Raw genomic sequence first — 23,130 nt, 5'->3', positions numbered from 1 at the left:
TTCTACCACCAAATGCTTCCTACTCTTCACAAGCAGTATCCAGTCCTTGCCCTCCCCACAAACCAAGAGGAACAGGAATTCTTAAGTGACTGGTAAATCTCAATCACTCTAGCTAGTAAGTGCATCTTAAATTTCACACTTCAAATTGTGGATGGGAAGGATGTGTCCTTTATTAAATTTATAGATATCTCCCATCAGTTATCTCCCCAAAGGTAGGCCTGCGGGAAATGGAAGGGGAAGGACACCATATTAGTGGTCATTCAAGTAAGTCTGACTTAGTCCTCCTTAGAGAACTGGAATGAAAAAATGGGAATAAGATAGAAAAGTTCAAAACTTCCCAGAATATATAAATGCAACAAAAATTAGGTAAGAAAAACAGACACTGTTGATAATGACAGCTCCAAAAGTTAATATTAGAAATGGGACCTTAGGAAAAATGCTCCAAAAATCTAAAGTTGTATTTAAAAGAATAGAAACTTATTCAGGTTTGCCTTTAGCTTCTTTTTTTTTTTTCCTGACTTGCTTTTTGTAACTGCCTTTCAGTCAATAAGCATTTATTAAGTCACTGAAGAAACATAAAAATCAAAAATCCTTGCCCTCAAGGATCTTACATTCTATCTAGAGGGGCATATGAGTAACATAAGCATTTTATTAAAATGCACACCAAATAATGTGAGTGTAATGGCTGCTAATAAAAGCTAGGAGAATCTCAAAAGTTTTCATGTAGGAGATGTATCTAAATTGAATTTTGAAGAAAACCAGGGCATCTAAGATCCAATCCAATAAAGATTTATTAAGTTCCTACTATGGTCCAGGCAAAGGCAAAGAGGGAATGCAATCCTAAATGATGGGGCAAATTACAAAGCAAGGAAAGGAGAAGTGGGGGACAGCAAGGAGGTCAGGTGGGGTGAACTATAGAGTGAAAATGGGGAGTGATGTAGGTAGGTTAAGAAAAAAGGATGACTGGCAATGCAAAAACACAAAAGTGAAGGACAAGCTGAAAGAAGAGAAGCAAAAAAGCAATCATTTTGAAAGAAAATATGATCTTCATACAAGCAAATTATAATGATCTTTAAGATAGGGCAGATTATAAATCTTCCCTTAAAACTTAAGTCAAAAAGTGAGTGATATAATGTAAGAAAACTCCTGAATAAAATGTCAATTAAAAGAATTCAATAGATTGCTTCCAAAGATGAATGACAGACATATAGATATGGATATCATTTGTAAAAAAATTGATAATCAAGCACATAAATAAATAAATAGATCTTTTCCAATATGACAAGTTCTCATAAAAATTTTTTACAGATTATATATATTTTAAGTGCAAGCCAAATTATAACATAATTTGTATTTCTAAATTTTAAAAACAAAATGACTTTAAATATGTAAATGTATTAACATATAGTGAACTCTGAGCAAGTAGGTGGTAGCTAATAGAGCCACAAGCCTGGAGTCAGGGAAATCTTAGTTCAAATCTGGCCTCAGATACTTACTAGCTATGTGATCTTAGTCAAGTCACTTAACTTTGTTAACAGATGAGTCTCCTCATCTATAAAATAAGCTGGATAAGGAAATAGCAAACAACTCCAAGATTTTCTCCAAGAAAACCTCAAAAAGCCAAACAAGATCGAAACAACTGAACAGCAATATTGGACTTCAATTTCCCCTAAATTAGAATCTTAAAAAAAAAAAAAAAAATTTAATGATAGCTTGGAAATTCTCTCGTATTTTATGTTTCCAAGAACATAGGAATTTGAAGTTTTCAGTGTATGCACTTCAGACACTATTTTCAACATCCGTGGAAATGGGTGAAAAAGAACAAAGAAACAAAGTGAAAATAAATAAAGAAATCATGAAGGTACTTCAGAAAAGTGTGGACTATAATGAAGGTCTGAAATTGTATTCTGGGAGGAGAAAAAGGGAAAAATTTCAAGCAAAACATATTGAAAGTCTACTTCTAATGTCTATGAGAAAAAGGCCCACAATTAAAGAACTAAGTCCCTGAAAGGACCAATTGGTACACTGATGAATAATAATGATGATGATAAAGATAACAACTAAAATTTATACGATGTTTTAAGATCTATAAAGCACTTAATAAATATTATCCCATTTAATCTTCACAAATCCTGTAAAGGAATAATGCTCTAATTATCCCCATTGATGAGGAAAATGAAGATGAAGCATGGAGTTTGTAGAGTTTTCAAAAATGAGTCGATTGCCCTTCTTATATCTGTGCCTTCATCACCTCAAATTATTTGACATATATTTTACATTTATATCTATATAAAGATAATAGTAGGAAAAGGATAAAAGAAAGAGGAAGAATTTGAACCTAAATGTTCTGACTTCTGATCTAAGGCTCTTCCCATTCCATATGATCTTTTGAAGTCAGGATTATCACAGATTTCTGACTCCATACTCAATCCTACCTAAAACAAAAAAAGACAAATACACATTCATACTCTTAGTTTTCACTTTCGGTAGAAAGTCAAATAAAATTAATACATAGTTTCTACTGGGCTTATATCCCAAAGAAATCTTAAAGAAGGGAAAGGGACCTGTATGTGCAAGAATGTTTGTGGCAGGTCTCTTTATAGTGGCCAGAAACTGGAAACTGAGTGGATGCCCATCAACTGAGAATGGCTGAATAAATTGTGGTATATGAATATTATGGAATATTATTTGGTAAGAAATGACCAGCAGGAGGATTTCAGAAAGGCCTGGAGAGACTTCTATGAACTGATGCTGAGTGAAATGAGTAGGATCAGGAGATCATTATATACTTCAACAACAGTACTATGTGATGATCAACTCTGATGGATGTGGCCATCTTCAGCATGAGATAAACCAAATCAGTTCCAATGGAGCAGTAATGAACTGAACCAGCTACACCCAGGGAAAGAACTCTGAGAGATGACTATGAACCACTACATAAAATTCCCAATCCCTCTATTTTTGTCCGCCTGCATTTTTGATTTCCTTCACAGTCTAATTGTACACTACTTCAAAGTCCGACTCTTTTTATATAGCAAAATAACTGTTTGGACATGTACATATATATTGTATTTAACTTATACTTTAACATATTTAACATGTATTAGTCAACTGCCATCTGGGGGAAGGGGTGGGGGGAAGGAGGGAAAAAGTTGGAACAAAAGGATTTGCAACTGGCAATGCTGGAAAAATTACCTATGCATGTATTTGTAAATAAAAAGCTATTAAAAAAAAAAGAAAAAATAAATAAAATTAACACATAATCCATCTAACACTTGCACAAGAATTCTTTCTATTCTAATTCCACATAGTTGCTGTACAAGAAGATACTTTCATTAGGGCAGTGAAAGAAATTTCAAAAAGCCATTGTACCTTATTACCTTAAATGGAAGAAAGAAGAGTCTGTTTTTGTCACATAGGATTAGAATTACAATTTGCATTAGAGAAAATGTCCTTAAGGTATTTTAAGTTTGGCTGGTGATTTTCTTTGATTTCTTTTTACATTATCACAGATGTCTCCTACTAACATTGTAGTCCTTTACCTCTTCCAAATATACATCAGATTAAACTGCACAGTTTATTAAATGCAATCTTTTTTTTTTTTTTGCCTCTCCACATTTAACGGTTTCCCAGATTTTCTCTCTTATGTAGATGTAATGCCAAGGACATAAATAAGATTATGATAATGACAAAAGGTGTCACAGTAACTGGATAAGCTCTAACTGATGTGAAGTTTCTAGTAAATAAATTAACTTTTCCTGCTTCTGATTTCTTTATATTACTTTCCTTACTGGCAGGCTATTTACTGAGAAACAAGCACTATGGTTCAGCATATACACACACTTTAGATTCTTCACAACTTAAAATAATAATTGAGGTGTTGTTAGAGCATAGCTGAAAATAATCATCTCGGAAAACACATTTATAAGAAATTTTAACTGTCTTTGAAGTTAAAAATGTAAAAAAGAAAAAGGCTACCATTCTCCTTCCCAATCCTCCCAATTCAACAGTAAGTCTAATCCTTCAAAGGACATTATTTTGTCCACATTTGAAATATGTCTTTGCTAAATGGTAGTGCCATTTTTAACTTTCAAAAAATCCTGGAAAAGGTATCTACTGATCAAATATTAACATATATATATATGTGTGTGTATACACACACACACACACACACACACACATTGCCAACAACAAATTCTACCTATTTCGCAAGAAAGCAGGTTCTCTGAAACTATATTGATTCTTGAAGCTACTGCATTAATGAGAGGCCTTAATGACAATCCACTGAAGAAATGGGGACAGTACTATTTATTCTAGAGAAGAGGAGATTCAGAAGGGAACTTGACCACTTGTCTTTAAGTATCCAATATAGGAGAGAGATTGGACTTCTGTTTAGCACCGTGATAGGGCAGAGAGCAGGAGTCTGTTCATCAGTCTCACCAAGACACATTTATGGTAGGATATAAAGAAAAATCTAACATTATGAGCTATTCCATAATGTAATGCACTACCATGGAAGGTCATAGGATCACAGTTGAAAGGCAAAGTCCCTTAAAAATTATCAACCTGATTTTACAAATGACAAAATTAATGCCCAAAGACTGACTTGTCCACAAAGACACAAGAAGAAACACAGGATCTAATTCTAAATAACAGGATTCTATATTGATCATTACTGATTGTTTTACTAAACTTCTATTATTTCAGTCAGTCAACAAACATTTATTAAGTGCCTTTCATGTACCAGGCAATGTGCTAAGCAACAGGAATACAAAGAAACCATTATCCTTTGCACTATACATTTCCCAAGCCACTCTGCTTACACATATTGCTGTCAGTGGTTCCTGACCTGGAGTTGGACACATCTATAAGTTCTCCAGTATCTTCATCAGTAAACAAGGATGATAATCATCAAATTCTTTTGAATGAAGTAATTTGAGACCTGTTACAAGAGTTATACCCAATAACGGAGATGTAATGATAGTGGGTCATATGAAAGCAAAGAAACTCATCAGCATGTTAAGCAAGACTGCTTGCTGATCAAAGCTTCAATTTCCTAAGGTACAAATTTGGTTTTAATGATTTTGGGGGCCCACTTAAAGTTCAGACAATCAGTAGTATTCTGCAGCAAATTAGCTTAGAAAAATAAAGCATTTCACAGGAGAGGTAGGGGTTGAGATAGGAGAACTCGGCTAAGAGAAATTGGGGAAGAGTAGTTTCTGGAGAGAATATGTGCCATGCAACTATAAAGCTTATTGTCAAAATGAGGAAACATTCCCAGTTCACGGATAGGAACCAAAAGGAGGTAACCAAATACTTTTACAATTGCAAAAGAAGTCCACTTGGACAAAAACTGCAGGTGTCTCTTATCTGAGAACAACAAATAGCTAGCTATTCCAACAATAGAGAAGTCTATCTACTTTACTATATCCTTATAGAGTCTGTAATATTTTATTTCTCCTTTAATAGTCTTTGAAGACTTTCAACTACTAAAATAACCAGGCAGAAGAGATGGGGAAGTATTTCAAGATGTCACAAAATACCTGAAGCTTGTCCCACTCTATTCTCTATATAATACCTGCCCTCATAGGACTGTGGTAAAGTTCAAGAGTATTTATAAAGTACTTTATCATATAAATGTAATCTATTATTCTAGTCCACCAATTTGTGCTAGAATGTTTTATTGTAGCCCATGCACATTGTTTCCTGTCATCCAACAATAAAATTTCTGCAAACAAAATGTCAGACCACAATTTTCTACAAGTTCTCTTTAATGATGAACTTTGAATAGAACTCCAGACCCAATTAACATTATGAATCGCTTTTTTAATGAGATAAGTCCTGCATACTACCTCTATGACCAATCAACTTTTTCACAAATCTCTTTGGTAATAATTGCATTTTCATATTCAGAATGACAACCTGGACTCAAAGGAATAAGTAGTATGAAGAAGGGCAGTTAAATGAATTAATGACTCTACTTTTCCAGAATAAGCTAAATTATCTGCTAAACAGAGCAGTTCTACTCTTACATGGTTCTGAAGTGATCTTTCATTGATGACACAGTAGGAAAAGTAAAATATACAATGTAGAGCTCTATACAGCTTGCAAAGTTGACGTCAAATTCAAAACAAAACAATTTCAGTGGCTTGTTGACTTGTGTGATATATTTTTTTGAAGAAGGAAAGGGCAAACCACTCCTGTATCTTTGCTAAGAAAATCCCAAATGAGATCAGAAAGAGTTGGACACAACTGAAGAAAATAACAAGAATAACAAGAACAATAAATTGTATTTTTATTCATGTCATCAAACATTTCCTAATTAATATTTTTGGCCATACTTTGGAATTTGTCAGGGCAGTAAACTTTGTTTTAGATAAGGGGTAGGAGAGGTGGCTTCAGTCTTGTCCTTATTGGCTGTGTGACTATGGATAAGTCACTTAATTTCTCAGTAGTCCAAGTAGCTGAAAATAGTGATCAAAAAAAAAAAAAAAATAGAGGGAGTTTTCATATCCAGGAGTCCCCTATGCAAGTAAAATTACAACTTTGGTTTCTGTCAAAAGAAACCAGATGCCAGGATTTATTCAGGCATTTACAATTTTACACTTTATTATATTAGAACATACACGTGTGTGTGTGTGTATATATGTGTGTATGTGTATGTATGTATATGTATATATACATATACATACATACACACACATATACACACACGTGTATGTTCTAATATATATGTTCATATATCTATACACACACACACACACACACACACACACACACATATATACACATCCATCCATCTCTTTCTCTCTCAAGAATAGCTCAATTCCTAGGAGATAGATGTAGTATATTACAAAGTAGAAAGGAAGTGAAGTTGATATGCAAGTAGAAAACAGGACCAGAGTTGACCAGCCCTCTGTAGTCTGGGGCAGTATGAATGTTAAAATATAGGCTCAAAAATAAATAAATACATAAGCCCACAAATTTTTTAAAAAGTTTGAAATCCAGCAAAGACAATTTAATAACTTTTAGTTATCATCCAGATAAGAGTAGTAACCAGTGATTGCTACTGTGGACACTTTTAAAGTGAAAAAAGCAGGGCCCTCAAAACAGGAGTCCTTCCACACTAAGATTCTACTTATGTAGGATGTTCTCTAAGAAATTCCAGGAAAAAATTAGAGGTGAAATTCAAGTTCCTTCCATCTCTTCCCTACACTCAATTTTGATTTTCAGTTTTGGGGCCACTTAAAGCTGTACTAAGAACACAAATTCACAGATACAGAAAAGATTTTCCTCTGAAGGAAGAAAAATACCTAACAGTAGCTAAAATAATTGTGTCAAGATCAGAGTGATAATGTGGGGGTAAAACACAGGGCATGTTCCTAGTTCCATAATAAATTGTTTTGATAATAATAGCATGAGCAGGTTATATCAAATTTATTGACTCCCTCTTGTAAATCAGTCAATCAGAAAGTATTAATTAAATGCCTACTATAATCCAGGCACTGTGCTAAGTACTAAAGATATGAAAAAATACAAAAATCACATAAGCTGTCTTTGGAAAGGACTTACTGGACATCCCACAAATATTTCAAGGGACAGTGATCTATCCACTACTTCCATCCAAAAACAATTCCTTGACAAACAAGAATTATTATGCACACCAGGTTTTCTTTTTCCACTAAAATATTTTTTAAATATTTTGAGCTATGCCCCCTGATAATTGAGACCATTTCTTTCTCTAGACTTTGTGATAACTCACTATATTGATAAGATCATTATCAAATAATATCCCAATCCAATTTCTATACATCTTGTTTTGAGTAAGAAATATTCATTCTATTTGGAGTCTTTAATCCTCAACTAACCATTTGTAAGTATTCAAGTTCAACATGGTCCTGCAAAGTCCTTTTAATTTTGTATTTTTAGAGCAATGCAATATTTGGAAATTAAAGAATCTTAGATTTCCTTGAATATATGTGGGGGAAAATATTATTTGAAATTTCTCTAACAGAAAAGTCATCATTCAAATGAAAAAATATAAATCCTTACAAAAAGTAACAGATGCATAATAAAAAGCCTTGAAAATAGAAGCAGAAGGCTGGGTCTCAAGCTTTTAGGAGTCAGTCCATTTGTGACTCCCTGATCCATGTCATATTTATTTGTTTGCATGTGTTGTATTTCTCAGTAAAATATAAGGTTCACACTGCAGATCACTGAGGATAGAATGCTTTATTGGGAAAACATGTTAATACCCAAGCTGGATATTTAATGAACCAATCAATATAGGTCTTAAAGCAAGCCCACTGGCTCCTGGGGAAAAAATATGGAGCCCAGCAAAGAATGGGAATATTAAGGTAATGTCCATCAATTGAGATATGGATATATAATAGATATAGATATATGACATGTATATTATGTGTATATATAACATGATATTTTATATACAGTATATAAATATAATTATTATAGCATATAATAATTATATGTATATAATATATATAAAATATGTAATGGAATAAAGAGTACACTATAAGAATTAACAAAAGGGATAGAATTAAAAGAACCTAGGGAAGACTTGTATGAAATGAGGTAGATTGAAATAAACAGAACCAGGAGAACTTTTTCTATAATAACCACAACAATATAAAGATAAACAACTTAGAACCACTTAAGAACTCTGATCAAGGCCATGACCAATCATGACTCCAAAAAACTGATGACAAAGTATGCTTTCATTGTTGATTAAAAACAGAAATATATCTCCTAACAACTACTCCAATACAAATGTATTTTGCTTGACTACCTCTTTTTAAAAAGGGGGAGGAGGGGATGGAGGGAAAGGGGGAGAGATTCCCTGTGTTGGGGGAAGAGAACATCAAAAAAAATTTTAAAAAGTAGACAGAAGAGACCAAAGAAGAGCCAAGTAAGACAATGTAGCCCAAATAAGGCCTACATTAAATTTAATGTATATTTAAAGGAATAAAACTGTTTACAATGGATTCATGGTTTTGTGTGCAATCTGCATTTTCTGGTCTTCATGTGTGTGTTGCATAGTTCACTTATTTTTTAAATCATATATTTTTTTTAAAGTTATTATGATAATTCCATATGGGATTTAGGCCAAAACAGTTGACAATCCTGATTATGTAGATTTCCTACAAAATTTAAGGCAGGCAAAGGTCTAAAAAAGTTTGAATAAATAGCTAGCTTCCTTACTCAAATCTGCTTTATATTCCAATTGTTTAAAAAAAAAGTCTACAATCAAATTAGCATATGATCTTGAGTACCTGTTACAAACAATCAATAAATCTACTTACTAAGTTTCCCATTATATACCAAGAACTGAGGTAGGTCCTAAGGGAACAGACTAATTCTCCTTGTGACCTAAGATCACCATAATAAATATCCTCCCCAAAATTCCATACTCTGAGGAGAAATAGATTAAATGTTATTTTCTCAAAACTTAAATTCATGGAACCAAACATTTGGGCTCCAAACTCCACAGAAGAAAATTCAAAGAAGTTACACTGATAAAAAAGTATTTATAAAGGTAGAAACATAAACCCATTGGAGCTGCCTGATATCCATAATTCTGTCTTACTCTGCCAAATAAAAATAGATTTATGGTTATAGAATATACACTCCTTATGGGACAATACAGACTCTCTCTTGTATTTATAATAAATCCGGTGCCCATCACAGTGCCTGCCATATAGTAAGAACTTAAAAACTACGTATTCAATTGATGCAGTGTGGTCACTCTGCCTTCCCTAAAACAAAGCAGATGAATATCTCAAAATGACCAGGTTCAAGCTTAATAAAGTCAGGGATGCTATTGAAAGATTTAGAAGTATCTGTCCTTATCCCCCTTTAGCAGTCATGCCATGGTGTAAGGATATTCCAACCATGTGTTCTATGATGGGGATATAATTTCCTTTAGATGCACCCCTGGAATATTTGGGCACCCCAAGTAACTTTTCTCTAGCTTTAAGGGGTGCTGCCTACTCAATGGGAAAAAAGTAACAGGATCCCTTTAAGGTAACTTCATTTTATTTTAAAAGGAACTTCCTTCCTTTATTCCAAGCTTAGAAAAAGGGTCATACAACTTCATGCACCAATGATTTCATATCAGCCAGTAGGTTTCCAACACATAACTTCCAGCTCAACAAAGAATACAGCATGAGATCGAGAGTCAATTCCCCTGAACCTATTTGTTACAAGAGAGTTTTCATTATTTCTTTTTCCTTTTTTTTCTTTTAAAGGTGGGAGGAAAGTAAAAGGGATGGAAAGTACATTATAACTCTAGTATAATGTGCATTATAACTCTGGTATAAAAATTTCCAATAAAGTAAATTATGTTTACTTTAAATAGGATGGTATAAAAAGCTTCTGGCTCCATTATCCACAAAAATCCATGTCACAAATCCAAATATAATGCCTGAGTATATCCCTTCTGAGATATTGTCAGAAAGGCTGCCCACACAACATTGGTGATACAATACAGGTCGTCACTAGGTCAAGGCAGGCTGTGAATAAATCACCACCAACCAATTATGGGCACTAAATGGCAGAGAGGGATGAGTGCTGGACTCAGTCAGGGACACCAGAGTTGGAATACCAACTCAGATACTCATCAACTACTGTGATGGTGGACAGGTGGCTTGAGTTCCATGTGGCTCAATTTCCTCATCTGTGAATTGATTTGGTTTCAATGGTTTCCAAGGTCTCTTCTAGCTTTAAATGTATGATTGTATAAACAAAGTGGAGGAAAGGAGCCACATATAGATCATCCCAATACCACTCCATTTGGGAATGCATACCACCAGCTATGACCAATAGGCAGCCAATTTTCCAGTTTGCAAAGGGCCTGCCAAAGGTAGAGAATCAAGATGAGTAAGAAAAAGAGTTCTTGCTGTGGAGGGGGGGAACAAAAAAAAAGCTATGTTCTTTTCTTCACCTTTCTTTTAATAGTTAGTGCTAAAGTCATCAACTGCCAAAGAAACTTTCCCAAATGTCTTCTTGAAATTACTTCTATTCAACTTGAAGAAGAAAAAAATCTCTGTGGTTCAATTCAAAATGATTTGTAAAAATAACACATTTACCATTAATGTCTGATAATATTGCCAATTAGTGGTTTAAAAGACTACAGTAGAAGTCAATTAGCTTTTCTTAAATATATTGTATTAGAAACTGCCAAGTAATCAAAATAATACTTTTTATTAAAAAATAATTAAATGCCAGAGAATTAAGATGCATTATTATAATTTTGGCAAAACTGTATTAAACCGACAACCTGACAAAATGTGGATGAAGCAATCTTGTACGTGTCAATGGAAGGGAGAAAAGAGCTCAACAGAGCTTCTTGCAGTAATTTGTTCATCTGAGATTTTTTTCTATTTCTTGGAGAGCGATGCTAATAAAGATGACTTCTTTTCACCTTAGAAAGAAGTAATCTGTTTCCATAAGAACTAAGAGAAATGAACATCCATCTGCAGCTCTATACCATTAATAATGGGAGACAAAACACAGATCGGTGAATGAATTTATAATGAGGAGAGAAAAGGAAGAGGAAACTAGAAGTGAAGGATTACAGATGCTATCAACTATGATAACATGACCAGACAACAAATATACAGTGTATAGGAAGCTAAATTGAATATTTTAACTATGGCTGAGCCAAGGAATTTCAAGAAAAGCATATTTAGGGAACAGGAGAGATGCATATTACAGGTCAAAAACTTTGTCCTGATTTTCATAAAAAAAGGAAAAGAATGAAAGATGAAAACTCTCAAGGGATCTTCTATTCCTGGAAAAATTCTAATATTTATTACATAAAAATGTATATTAAAATGTAATATTTAATATATCATTAAAATATATTATTTATATATTATTAAATCATACATTCTAATATACATTATTAAAGGCATGGTCATCAAGCATCCAAAAAGTTCTGAGCATCTACTAGGTAGAAATAAAACTTGTCAATTGGCAAAACCCAGGAGCATATTCTATATATGCTATATCACACATAGAATCAATAAAAATGAATTCAAATCAAGCCTGAGACACTTACTTACTAGCTGTGACCCTGACTTAATCCTGTTTGCTTCAGTTCCTTATCTGTAAAAATGAGCTGGAGAAAGAAATGGCAAACTATTCTAATATCTCTACCAAGAAAACCCTAAACATGAAATTTCAGGTCAGGCTCCCTTTGTCTCTTTTTATATTCCTAGTCCTTAGTACAGTTCCTGGCTTACAATAGAAAGCTTAATAAGTATTGTCTGATTGATTGATTGATTGAACTCGATGACTCCACACAGTGATACCGTACCCAAGAAAAGTAACATAATCTTACATTGAATTATAAGGCACATAGAAGAAATTTGTTTTCCTTAAGTATACATATCTGTTACAAAGGTATGTTTTTCTTTCTTTTTCAATGAGAAATTATGGATTTTTCTTAATCAAAAAATAAATGATTCATAATACCCAGGAATAAGAAGCCAGCTAGGTGGCCAATGAATAGAGATTACACATATAGTAGGAATATCAAAGTGAGGTCAAATTCTGGCTTGTGATGGAAGGTACCATTTTTATGATAATTTTTTCAGATGAATGAAAATGAAAACTACAGAGGTTAGCCCAGAGTTACACAGCTAGTAAGTATCTAAGCCAGCATTTGACCTCACTTTGATTTTCCTACTTTATGTATACCCTCTAACCATGAGTTGGCCCAGCTGGCTACTGAGTTCCCTTCCAACTCTTGAGAAGCTGTGATTAAAAAATCCTTTGGAGATTGACATTTGGCAGGCTTATGCTCCCAATGAAACCCTAGAATTAGGAAATATGCATTAGTTTGTATGAAGAGGCAGGGTGCCGTGACTTCCACGGAATTCTTATTTTCCCTAAATGGAAATGATAAGTAAGGAGATCCTTGATCCTAAAACTGAAATATAAAAAATAAAAAATTTTTTTTCCAATACCAGACTCCTGCTCTATGGCCACCAAGGGAATCCCTGTTATGCCACAGTTCTCTTTAACTGTCCTGACTCAGTTTCCTTGTACAAGTTTCCCTTGTCTCAGTCTCCCTAATTACTCCCCTAAGCTGTAAATCTCCCTCTGGTCCATGAAGGCTGAGGACCAATTAATCTAAGGTTATAAATTGTTAACCCAAGCAAGATAAACAAGAGAGTAGACTTCCTGATTATCTTCTGTCAACATCCCTCTAAAACATTCCAAGGTATTTCACTAACATCTTTATCTCTGGGTATTCAGACATCATGTCTCTGGGTTCCTTTTTGATTCATAGCCTTTTCCAATTGGGCTTTCCCGCTCTTTCCTACTCTTTCCCTCTTCTTTGTCTCACAAAAGGTATATAAAGGTTAGAGATTCTCCATTCATTGCTGGAGAATGGCGGCTGGCAGTGGATGCTGGACGCTGGATTCTTTGAGATGATAGTCTCCTCCAGACCTGGGACCAACATGAATTCCTTGGTCCTAGTATATCTTTATCTCTGTCTGACTGGATAATTTGAGACGAGAGTCCTGTCCAGTCAATCTTACTCTCCCATTAATAAAATATTAAAAACTCTCTAATCTCTCTCCTGCCTCAGTTTCTCTGGCATTACATCCCCTATCCATTCATTCAACAAACATTAAGAATATGCTAAATGAAAGGATAGTTAGAAGAGATAGTAAATAAGGCAGTCTCTGCCCTTGTGATTTTTCAATTTTGGGAGAAGAGATAAGACAGATATACATAGATCTAATATATGAAAACAACTGAGAATGCTGAAAAGAAATACAGTTTGGTAAGAGTTCAAAAGAGCAAGAGATCACTTGGAATTGAGAGGAGTAAAGAAAGGCTTCATGGAAGAGGCTACATTTGTCGTGGGCTTGGAATAAAATCTGATTCAACAAGAATTTATTAAATGCCTGTGTGCAAAGCACTGTGCTGGTGTTGAACAAAAAGAATCTCAACACCCATAGATAGAAGTAAAGTAATTTAGGCATAGACAAAGCAGGAAGGTGGGAAAGGTATAAGCAATGTTTAGGGGACATAATTTGGTTAGAAGCATGAGTAGTGACAGAAGGGTTAAATGGTATATTATATACCATAGATGCTTAATAAATGCTTTCTAAATTGAGTTGAAGGTAGCTTGAATAAATTAAGTAATTTGAATTTTATTTAGTAGAGCATAGAGGTCACTGAAGGTTTCTGAACACTGGCTCTACCTAACATCATATATCCTACATGCCAGATCAGAAAAGCAAAGAAAATGGAAAATAGTGAGCTGTTAAGAAATTACAAAAATACCTAATTAATGGAGTCTTGACCTCAGAAAATTTTCTCAACAGATTCACATAGTTATCTACATTCAAAGGAACCTGCATTCATCAGATAGGCTTTTAAATTCTAATTGTAATTCTACTGTGTTCTAAAAAACACTGAGCTAGTTGATTTTAGAAAAACATAATGAAAAGTGAAATGAACTGAACCAAGAGAACACTGTATATAGTAACAGCAATATTGTTTGAATAATTGTAAACAACCTATTCTTGAACATTATTAAATATTCAAATTAACTACACAGGATCTATGGAGGAAGATGTTATCTACCTCCACAGTAAGAACTGATAAGTAGAAGTATTTCTATTGATAAGTAGAAGTATATAAATAGAAGTCTAGAGAATCCTGGAGGTCTCTGAAAACAAAACAAATTCAAAATTAGTTTTTATTTCTATTTCTAATATGATAACTACCTATCAGATACAACTCACATAAACAAAACTCTTTGGACAACTCCTCAATAATTTATAAATAGTATAAAGAGACAGGGAGAACAAAAGTTTGAGAACAACATGGTATAGACCAGGACTTTTTAAACTTTTTCCACTCGTGACCCCTTTTTGTCCAAGAAGGTTTTACTTGACTCTGGATATACAGGTGTATAAAATAAGTATATATAAATCAAACATTTACTCATAATTGTAATGACCATGTATTTAAAATCAGCTGGAGTCAGGAATTCAGGTTAAGGGAAAAATCTTCAATCTTTATTGAAGTGAAGAGGTGAATAAGGATTGCGATAGCAAATATAGGCAAGAAAGATTGCGATAGCAATATGGGCAGTTGCGACAGGAAGCCAGCTAACAGAGAGAGATATGAGCTGAGCAAACCGTCTCATTGGCAATGCCAAAAGTCCTTCCCCTTCCTTTTCCACTCCCCTGCCTCCACCCACCAAAATTGTCATTTCCTATACAACACATCAGGACTTGCACAAAGAGTGGGCGGGGGCCATTCTTTCTCCAAGCTTATATATTAATAGAGTATGGTCCAATTACTATTTAGCCTCATGTGCTTGGGACCTCAGTGCATCAACTCAAGCCTCAGCCCATTACACATAATAAATAATAATTTCATAATCCCCACTTTCAGGGGTCTCAAGCAACAGTTTAAGAAGCTAGGATCTAGATGATCTCTCACTGGGCATGTTTTAGAAGGGATTTTTCTTCTGGAGAGGTATACAGCTGGATCAGATGATAGCCTTCTCTACCATACTTTGGGGGAAAGAAGGAAGGAAACCATTTGGAACTTAAAATGTAACAAAAAAAAAAAAAAATATATATATATATATATATATATATATATATATGTAACAAATAAAAAATAAAAATAAAACCACTTTATTACTGATCTAGATTGTGCTGGATCTTCATAATGTTTGCAATAAACGAAAGACCAAAGTCGAGGAATCAATTTGACTATAACCACAGTCTGCTGCCCTTTGCGTACAAAATCTGTATTAATTATCTGCATGTTAACAGCTGCAACTATACTTCATGCTCTACACACAGTCGGCCAGGTTCCAAAAAGGAACAGTGCCAAAAATTCAGGTGTTCAGACAATAATTACCAAGAATTAACTTCATTAGGGAAGAAGTAAAAGAATTCGCGGCTGCTGCTCGTTCGGAGAGGTCCTAAATGGTCAGCTTCTAACAGGAGAGTCTGCTGGATTTCCAGGACTGTGGGTTCAGTTTTAGGGAGAGCGCTTGACTGAGTCCTGCGGTACAAAAGCGCAAGCCCATCCATCTCCAGCAGAAACACCGCTACTCTGTGGCAGCTAGTTCAGCAGCAACTTCTCAACTGTCTACATTCATAAAGTCTCCAGCCCTGCCTGCAAGTGAGATGTTCATGTGCCAAGGACCTTGACTAGCCGTGCATTAAAACAACTGCTGTCCAAGGCAATAAGAAGAATGAATTAGATTGAATAAACTCCAAGGGACCCCGCTTTTTAACAAAAAATATTAACCATCCACCAAAAGAGTCAAAAAAGGAAACGGGAAACTGTTTAAATATAACATGTTTTCAAGCACTGAACTGGTTGTAATGTATATTTCAGGGCATGAAATAAATCCCAATATGCTTTACATTTCACAGATGGGAACCAATAAGCCAAAAGCAAAAATGGTCTCGAAAGATTTGGAACTGGTGTCTTAATTTCAATTTTTTTTTAAATTTAGGAATTTTTTTAAAAGTTTTTGAACAGATTCCACTAACATCACATTATCATAGTGATCACGAGAGTTCCATTCACTAAATCCACACCAGATCTATCTAAACCAGGATGAATCTTCCTCCAAGAGACCACTGAGACAATGGCCTATTACCAAATTTCTATTCTTTGTCTTAGGGTTTCAGAAGCTAATGATTTATTTTGGTGACCTCTTCCCCTTAAAGAGGCACCTAGATGGTCAAGTGGACAAGAGTACCAGGTATTAGCCATGCATTAAAACAATTGCTGGTCAGGGCAATAAGAATGAATCATATTGAATAAATACCAAGGGATCCCACTTTTTAACAAAAAACACTAACCATCCACCAAAGGAGTCAGGAAAGTAAATGGGAAACTGTTTAAATAATAACACATTTTCAAGTACTGAACTGCTTGTCAAGTCAAGAAGACTCATCTTCCTGAATTCAAATCTGGCCTTAAACACTCTCGGGCAATGCACTTCACTGTTTGCCTCAGTTTCCTCATCTGTAAAATGAGCTGAAGAAAACAGCAAACTGCTCGGTATCTTTGCCAAGAAAACCCTAAATGGAGTCACAAAGAGTTAGCTAAGAAAACATGTGTCCTTCAAGTGAAGCAAATCTGATGTAAAAACACAACTTACCTCATCTGATAATTAAGAGACCTCAAAATCAATGTGACCTATCTATTATCGCTATGTAAATCAAAGGCAAACTCATTCACAAATACAAAATGTCTTTGGGGAAAATGAATTCCCTGCAGGGTTCTTTTAACTTTAAGAACTAATATTCCTCCCTGCAGTAAGAAAAAAATATGATTTACAGACATTTTACCCACACAACTTTTCATGAACACATTCACTACATTTTGGGTCATTAGACTTTCCGACATTTGAGGCTTCTGTGCAATCCATGCACATATATTTTTTAAGGTGAAAATTGCATCTACGCCATAATCCATAGATTGCTTTTACATAGTTGAAATACACTTACATACATTCACTCTCTCTCTCTCCCCTATATCCTCAAAAATTCTACCTTTAGAGAAGATCTAAAATTCCTCTGCAGCTCCAAAAATGGGGATATAGAGTACAAACCTTTAAGATCTAGAGAGCACTTTCTCTCTTTCTCCCCTCCAGCCACCTTCCCCCTCCCCCAATTCAGATAAGGTATTCTTATCTATAGGTACTGTCTCCAAAAGAGTGTAATTTGGGGGGGGAGGGAGAGAAAGAGTAACAAACCTTGCAAGATATCTTGAGGTTTACTAGATTTTCTAAAGGACCATGCCTTAAACCCTAATCAATCTGGTTCTCAAGAACTGGCCATCAATGAGTACCAAGTCTCAACTGAGAGAAAGAGTAACAAACCTTGCAAGATATCTTGAGGTTTACTAGATTTTCTAAAGGACCATGCCTTAAACCCTAATCAATCTGGTTCTCAAGAACTGGCCATCAATGAGTACCAAGCCTCAACTGATCGTGGTTTGGGCCCCCAGGGAAACAGCAATTATTTCTGTTTGGGACAGAAACCCTAAAGGTTTTCCCCTCCCAGATTGAATTTTATTTCTGACTAGATAAAAGGGGCCATTCTTTGTCTCTTTTCTTACTCAACCTAATTACTGATTGGGCTTTGCTTCAGTCAAACTGAGACCTACTGAAGATCTTAGCTTAAAAAAAAAAAACAAACAAAATCTCCCACTGCATGCAGAACTATCTCCAGTCATCTTGATCTATACCTTGCCACTGGCCCCAAATGTCTTCAGAGACTTTGCACAGCCCTCACTCATTTAAATCCAATTCACTTGCATTTCATTGTATCATCTCCCTAATGTCATGATTCCCTCTTTGAAATAAAGGACAAAAGAACTTCTGGGAGTGAAATTAGATAAGTTAATGTTTAAGCAAACTAACTTTTGCTAAGAAAAATGCTAAACCTGCCACTCTACTGAAAGCTCCAGTGGGACAATTTTAAACTCCAATTTAAAAGCTCATTTTTAAATTTTTTTTTAAATAAGCAACCTTCAAATCATCTAGCTATATATAGTATGTTGCTATCCCTTCCATGACTAATTACTAAATAACAATGCTCTTTGCTTCACTAGTGAAATCAATCTTCTGAGAAGAAAATTATTATAATACATACTAGCATATTAAGGACTATACTGTAATAATAATTAATATATATTTTTAAAGATGATAAAAAAAACACTATGAGCAGTTTTTCAACTGATGGAATTAAAAATATGAATCGCAAAGGCTTGGGAATAATTTCATGCTGAGGAGTTCCTGCTCCCTCTGAGCATACCTCATAAAGGGCATGCAAAATATGACTGCTACCTGTTCTCTCCTATAGGGCATGCTCTAGCAGTGCCCAGTGGAGGGTTTGGAGGAACCTAAATGGCATCTACAGAAGTCCAATCTCACTGTGTGTTGTATCACAGACTGAAATAGTAAGTCAATGGACACCCACAGCTTCTCCCCCCTCCAAGGCTACCTTCCATCCATCCTGGCTTTATTATGTATGTACTGATTTCAATATATGTCGTCTCCCCAATTAGAACATCAGGTTCTTGAGGACGAGATTTAATTTTTACTTTCTAACCTGAATGCTTAGCAGTGTCTGGCACAGAATAAGCATATAATAAATGCCTGTTGATACACACACAACACACGTATATATGCATGTGTAGACATGTGTGTGTGTGTGTGTGTGTGTGTGTGTGTGTGTGTGTACGTACACACACATACACACACTCTTTAGTCCTCCCTTACCTAGTGGCCGGTAAATTTCTCAATTCTTTGTCTTTTATCTTTATAAATAATCCTAAAAAATGCAGAGTTGTGAGATTGTGTAGATTTTTCCACTACTCCTATGACTAAATACTATACAATACATAATGTGAGGTAACACAGCACAAGGGGACGGCTAGCTGGCACAATGGATAGAGAGCCAGGCTCGGAGTCGCGAAGTTCTGAGTTCAGACATTTATTAGCTGTGTGACTGTGGGTGATCATTTAACCTAATTTGCCTCAATTTCCTTATCTGTAAAATAAGCTTGAGAAAGAAATGGCAAACCATTCCAGTATTTTTGCCAAGAAAACCTCAAATGGGGTCATAAAGAATTTGATATAATTGAAAATAATTGAACAACAGCAATATAAAACAAAAATACTCTACATAACAGCCTTCTCCTCCTCTCTCCCCCCAAAAAAGGGAGAGAAAGAAATAAAATAAAAGTGTATCAACTGAGAAAAACTGAAGCAGAAAAGGCTGTGGTACAAGAAACTAGTAGAATATTACTGCTCATTAAAAAAGAAAATGAGAACAAACAAGCAAGGGAAGAAAGAAGCAAAAGAATCACATACATAACTATAATCATATCAACAATGTGATTACCACTAAAAAGACAGCTGAACTCTGATAAACTGTAATGAACCATATCAGTTCCTATCAAGTGATAACCAAACACATCACCTTTCTTTCAACAAAGATGTGGAGGATACAGATATGGCAAGTAGCATACCTGGTCAGATAAAGTCATTGTGTCACTTGGATTTTCTTGAATTTTTTTTTGTTTTATTTCAAGTAAAGGAGGAAAAGGAGAAATCAAATTGGCACAAGAGCAAAAAATAATTTTAAAAATTTAAGCCTATTTTATATGTGTATTTTAATACATATGTACACAGATATATACACATATATATCTATATAATACATATGTGTGTGTATATAAGTGAACATAAGAAAAAATAAATTTTGTTTCTACAGTTCTAAGAAATCAAGAAACTTCATAATCATCATATTTGCCATTATTCCTGAGGTATTATTTTTTGTTTTAAGTGAAGGAGGAAAAAGAGAAATCAGATTGACACAAAACAAAAGACAATTTTTTTAAAGTTAAACCTATTTTATATGTTTTAATACATATACATATTCATGTGTGTATCTACATGTGAAATGCAAATATATTTATGTGTATGTATATGTGTGAATGAGGAAAAAAATAAATTTTGCTCCTACATTTCTAAGAAATCAAGAAACTTCATAGTCATCATATTTGCCATTATTCCAGAGGTATTATTTATGTTCCAAAAGTAATATATTTTTAAAATTTTTATTCTAAATTGATGTTCATAACAGCAAGCTTACCTTAATAGAAGCAATGTGGAGTGGAGTCTCTCCTCTATGATTTCTCTTGATGATGACAGGACTAGTGGGAGATGGCTTCCCAGCAGAAGGGCTGGTGGGAGACAACTTCATGGCAGAAGGGCTAGCCACTAACCATGACTGAGAAGGGCTATTCATTATGGATGATGATGGAGTACTAGAAGATTTTGAGGGGGAAAAGCTAATAGAGTCATTTAATATATCACTGTTCCTTGCTCTTATTGATGGATCATCGACCACACATTTGGATTTGGGAGATGCAGCATTCTCTGCAGATGGCAGCAACAACTCTGTGAGGATATCTTGATTGACTGATGTTCTTCTTGCTCTCTGCTGGCTTCTTCTTCTAGGTCTTTTAGAAAGAGGGACCACAAAGGAGTCAGAAGGTTGCCTCTCAGTTGTTCTACCACTGTTCAATGATAGCAATGTCTCTGATACAAAACTATTCTCACCGAGAGAATCCTGGAAAGATGATGCTATTTCGCTCTCTCTCTCGGTTTCTACAGAATCTACCTGCGTGGTAGATGATGGACAGATCTCATCTGCCTTCTCAGCAGGACTGGCCTCTGTCATGGAGACATAACTCAGTAAATCTACACGACCATTTAGGTCTGGGGTCTCAAGAACAGAGGGCTGGAAACAGAATGAGACAGACTTTTCTTTGAGTTTCTCACTGATACTTTGATCAAATTCTTGAACTTCTTTTTTATTTTCCTCCTCCAAATTCCATTCTTGATTAATTTCAGCTAAACTCCTCTTTTTCTGCTTTTTTCTGGATTTTCTGGAAACTTTTTTAGGCTTCTGGGGAGAATCTCGCTCAAGAGATGAGGAAGTAAATTCAAAGGCTTGATAAACCTGCTCATTCTCAACTGGCTGTGGCTGAGTCTGCACTGAAGTTTTATTTAGGACGTATCTGACTTTCTTACTACGAGGGCTGAACCACATTTTTATGAATTTCTTATCATTTTCACCTTCATCTGGTGAGGTTCTAGTCCCTGATGTACTTTCTTCCAGATCTGAAAGAAGGGGAAAAAGAAAATATGTAAATTGTGAAGAAAAAAATCTACTGCAAGAGGCAGGTCACAATGAATGACATGCATTTCTGATTCTTCTAAAGGACATGGCTCCAGTAAATTATCCTACTTGCTTCTCCATTTATTCATCTTGCCATTTTTTTTTTAATTTGGGAAGTTACTTCCCCAATAGTCTACTGTGAGATTCAATTTAACATATATTAAATACTTTAACAGCAGAGAGAATCAATCAACAAGCATATATTAAGAATGTAAGATATTCTAGATTTTTTACCCTACAAATTAGATTAAGTAGGCAAAACTAGTGGCAATTATTATGAGGAAGAGTAATAAATGGATCTGTGATTATAGATGTTTCTTTTCTGACGGGTAGTCCCTTTCCCCCAAAAAAAATTTAAGACAACAAGTAGTCAGATTGAATAATCACATTAGAAAATATTATCACTTTCAGGGAAACACTTTAGGAAAATAATAATAACTGAATTTTCACAAATTCAATATAATGACCATTACTTACTTGCATATATTTTCTCCCTAATACATATCCTTCCCAACACAATGTTTTGGAGAATTACACCTTTTTCAATATTTTGCCTGAAAAATTTTCCCCATACAATCTATTTTACTTTTTCTAAAATAGCAACTGAAGCCAATAGTGATGCCTCACTGTTATTACATAATTCTGACAGAACAGAGCAGGAGCAAATTAAAGGGGTAACAGGTTACCAGCCCTAAGCTAGGGTGTTTGGAAGAGAATTAATCATAACTTCAAGTCATTCGGCAGCCTCTCACTAACCCTCCTTCCATCTCTGACTGTCTCCCATTGCTATTCTCTCCTCCTGGAGAGAAAGGTGAACAAGTGGGCTGTACGGCTTCTCTGGTCCTTTTCCACTTGAACTAAAAATAAAAATCAGACATCAAACTTAAAACTTAAAAGGAAAGACAGTTCTCAATGTAAGCATCACTTTGCAAATCATCTTTCTTGTGTCTCCCTTCAAGTCTTCTTTAAAAAACAACTAACAAAAACACAGAATGATGGAAGGGAAAAAAAAGAGAGATAGAGAATTCCTAGAGGGGAAAAAACTTTAAGAATCTTTCTCAACCCACTACCACAAAGTTCCTGCTGAGATGGCATTAGGATGAAGGGAAGAGGATGGACTGATAAGAGGTTGTTATTCAAGAAGTAAAGTACAAGAAAAGACAAAAAAAAAATTACAGAGCGGGGGGAGAGGGGGCAGTGAGAGAGAAAACAGTATAAATTAAAGATCATTATCAACCACAATGACAAATCATTTTTCTGCCAAGGCCTGTTACAATTAAATCAATTCTCTCTCTCTGGTGCTGATCAGTCTTTTGTGATGGCAAATGAAGATGACTACATTTCCAAAGTT

The 23,130-nt window shown here is 34.8% G+C and overlaps 1 protein-coding gene across 2 annotated transcripts in view; it reads right to left on the bottom strand.

Moving 5' to 3' along the window:
* BARD1 (BRCA1 associated RING domain 1) overlaps positions 1–23,130 on the bottom strand; it is a 126,209-nt gene that overhangs the window by 62,742 nt on the left and 40,337 nt on the right. For both annotated transcript variants that reach the window (XM_051983611.1, XM_051983612.1), the window contains exon 4: positions 20,688–21,721. In XM_051983611.1, coding sequence (XP_051839571.1) covers positions 20,688–21,721 — 1,034 coding nt within the window. The remainder of the gene's footprint in view (positions 1–20,687; positions 21,722–23,130) is intronic.

This window comes from Antechinus flavipes, chromosome 3, assembly GCF_016432865.1.
Source record: "Antechinus flavipes isolate AdamAnt ecotype Samford, QLD, Australia chromosome 3, AdamAnt_v2, whole genome shotgun sequence".
Taxonomy (NCBI): Eukaryota; Metazoa; Chordata; class Mammalia; order Dasyuromorphia; family Dasyuridae; genus Antechinus; species Antechinus flavipes.
Note: the sequence above shows the minus strand (reverse complement) of the source record. Positions and strands in the feature narration are given on the sequence as shown.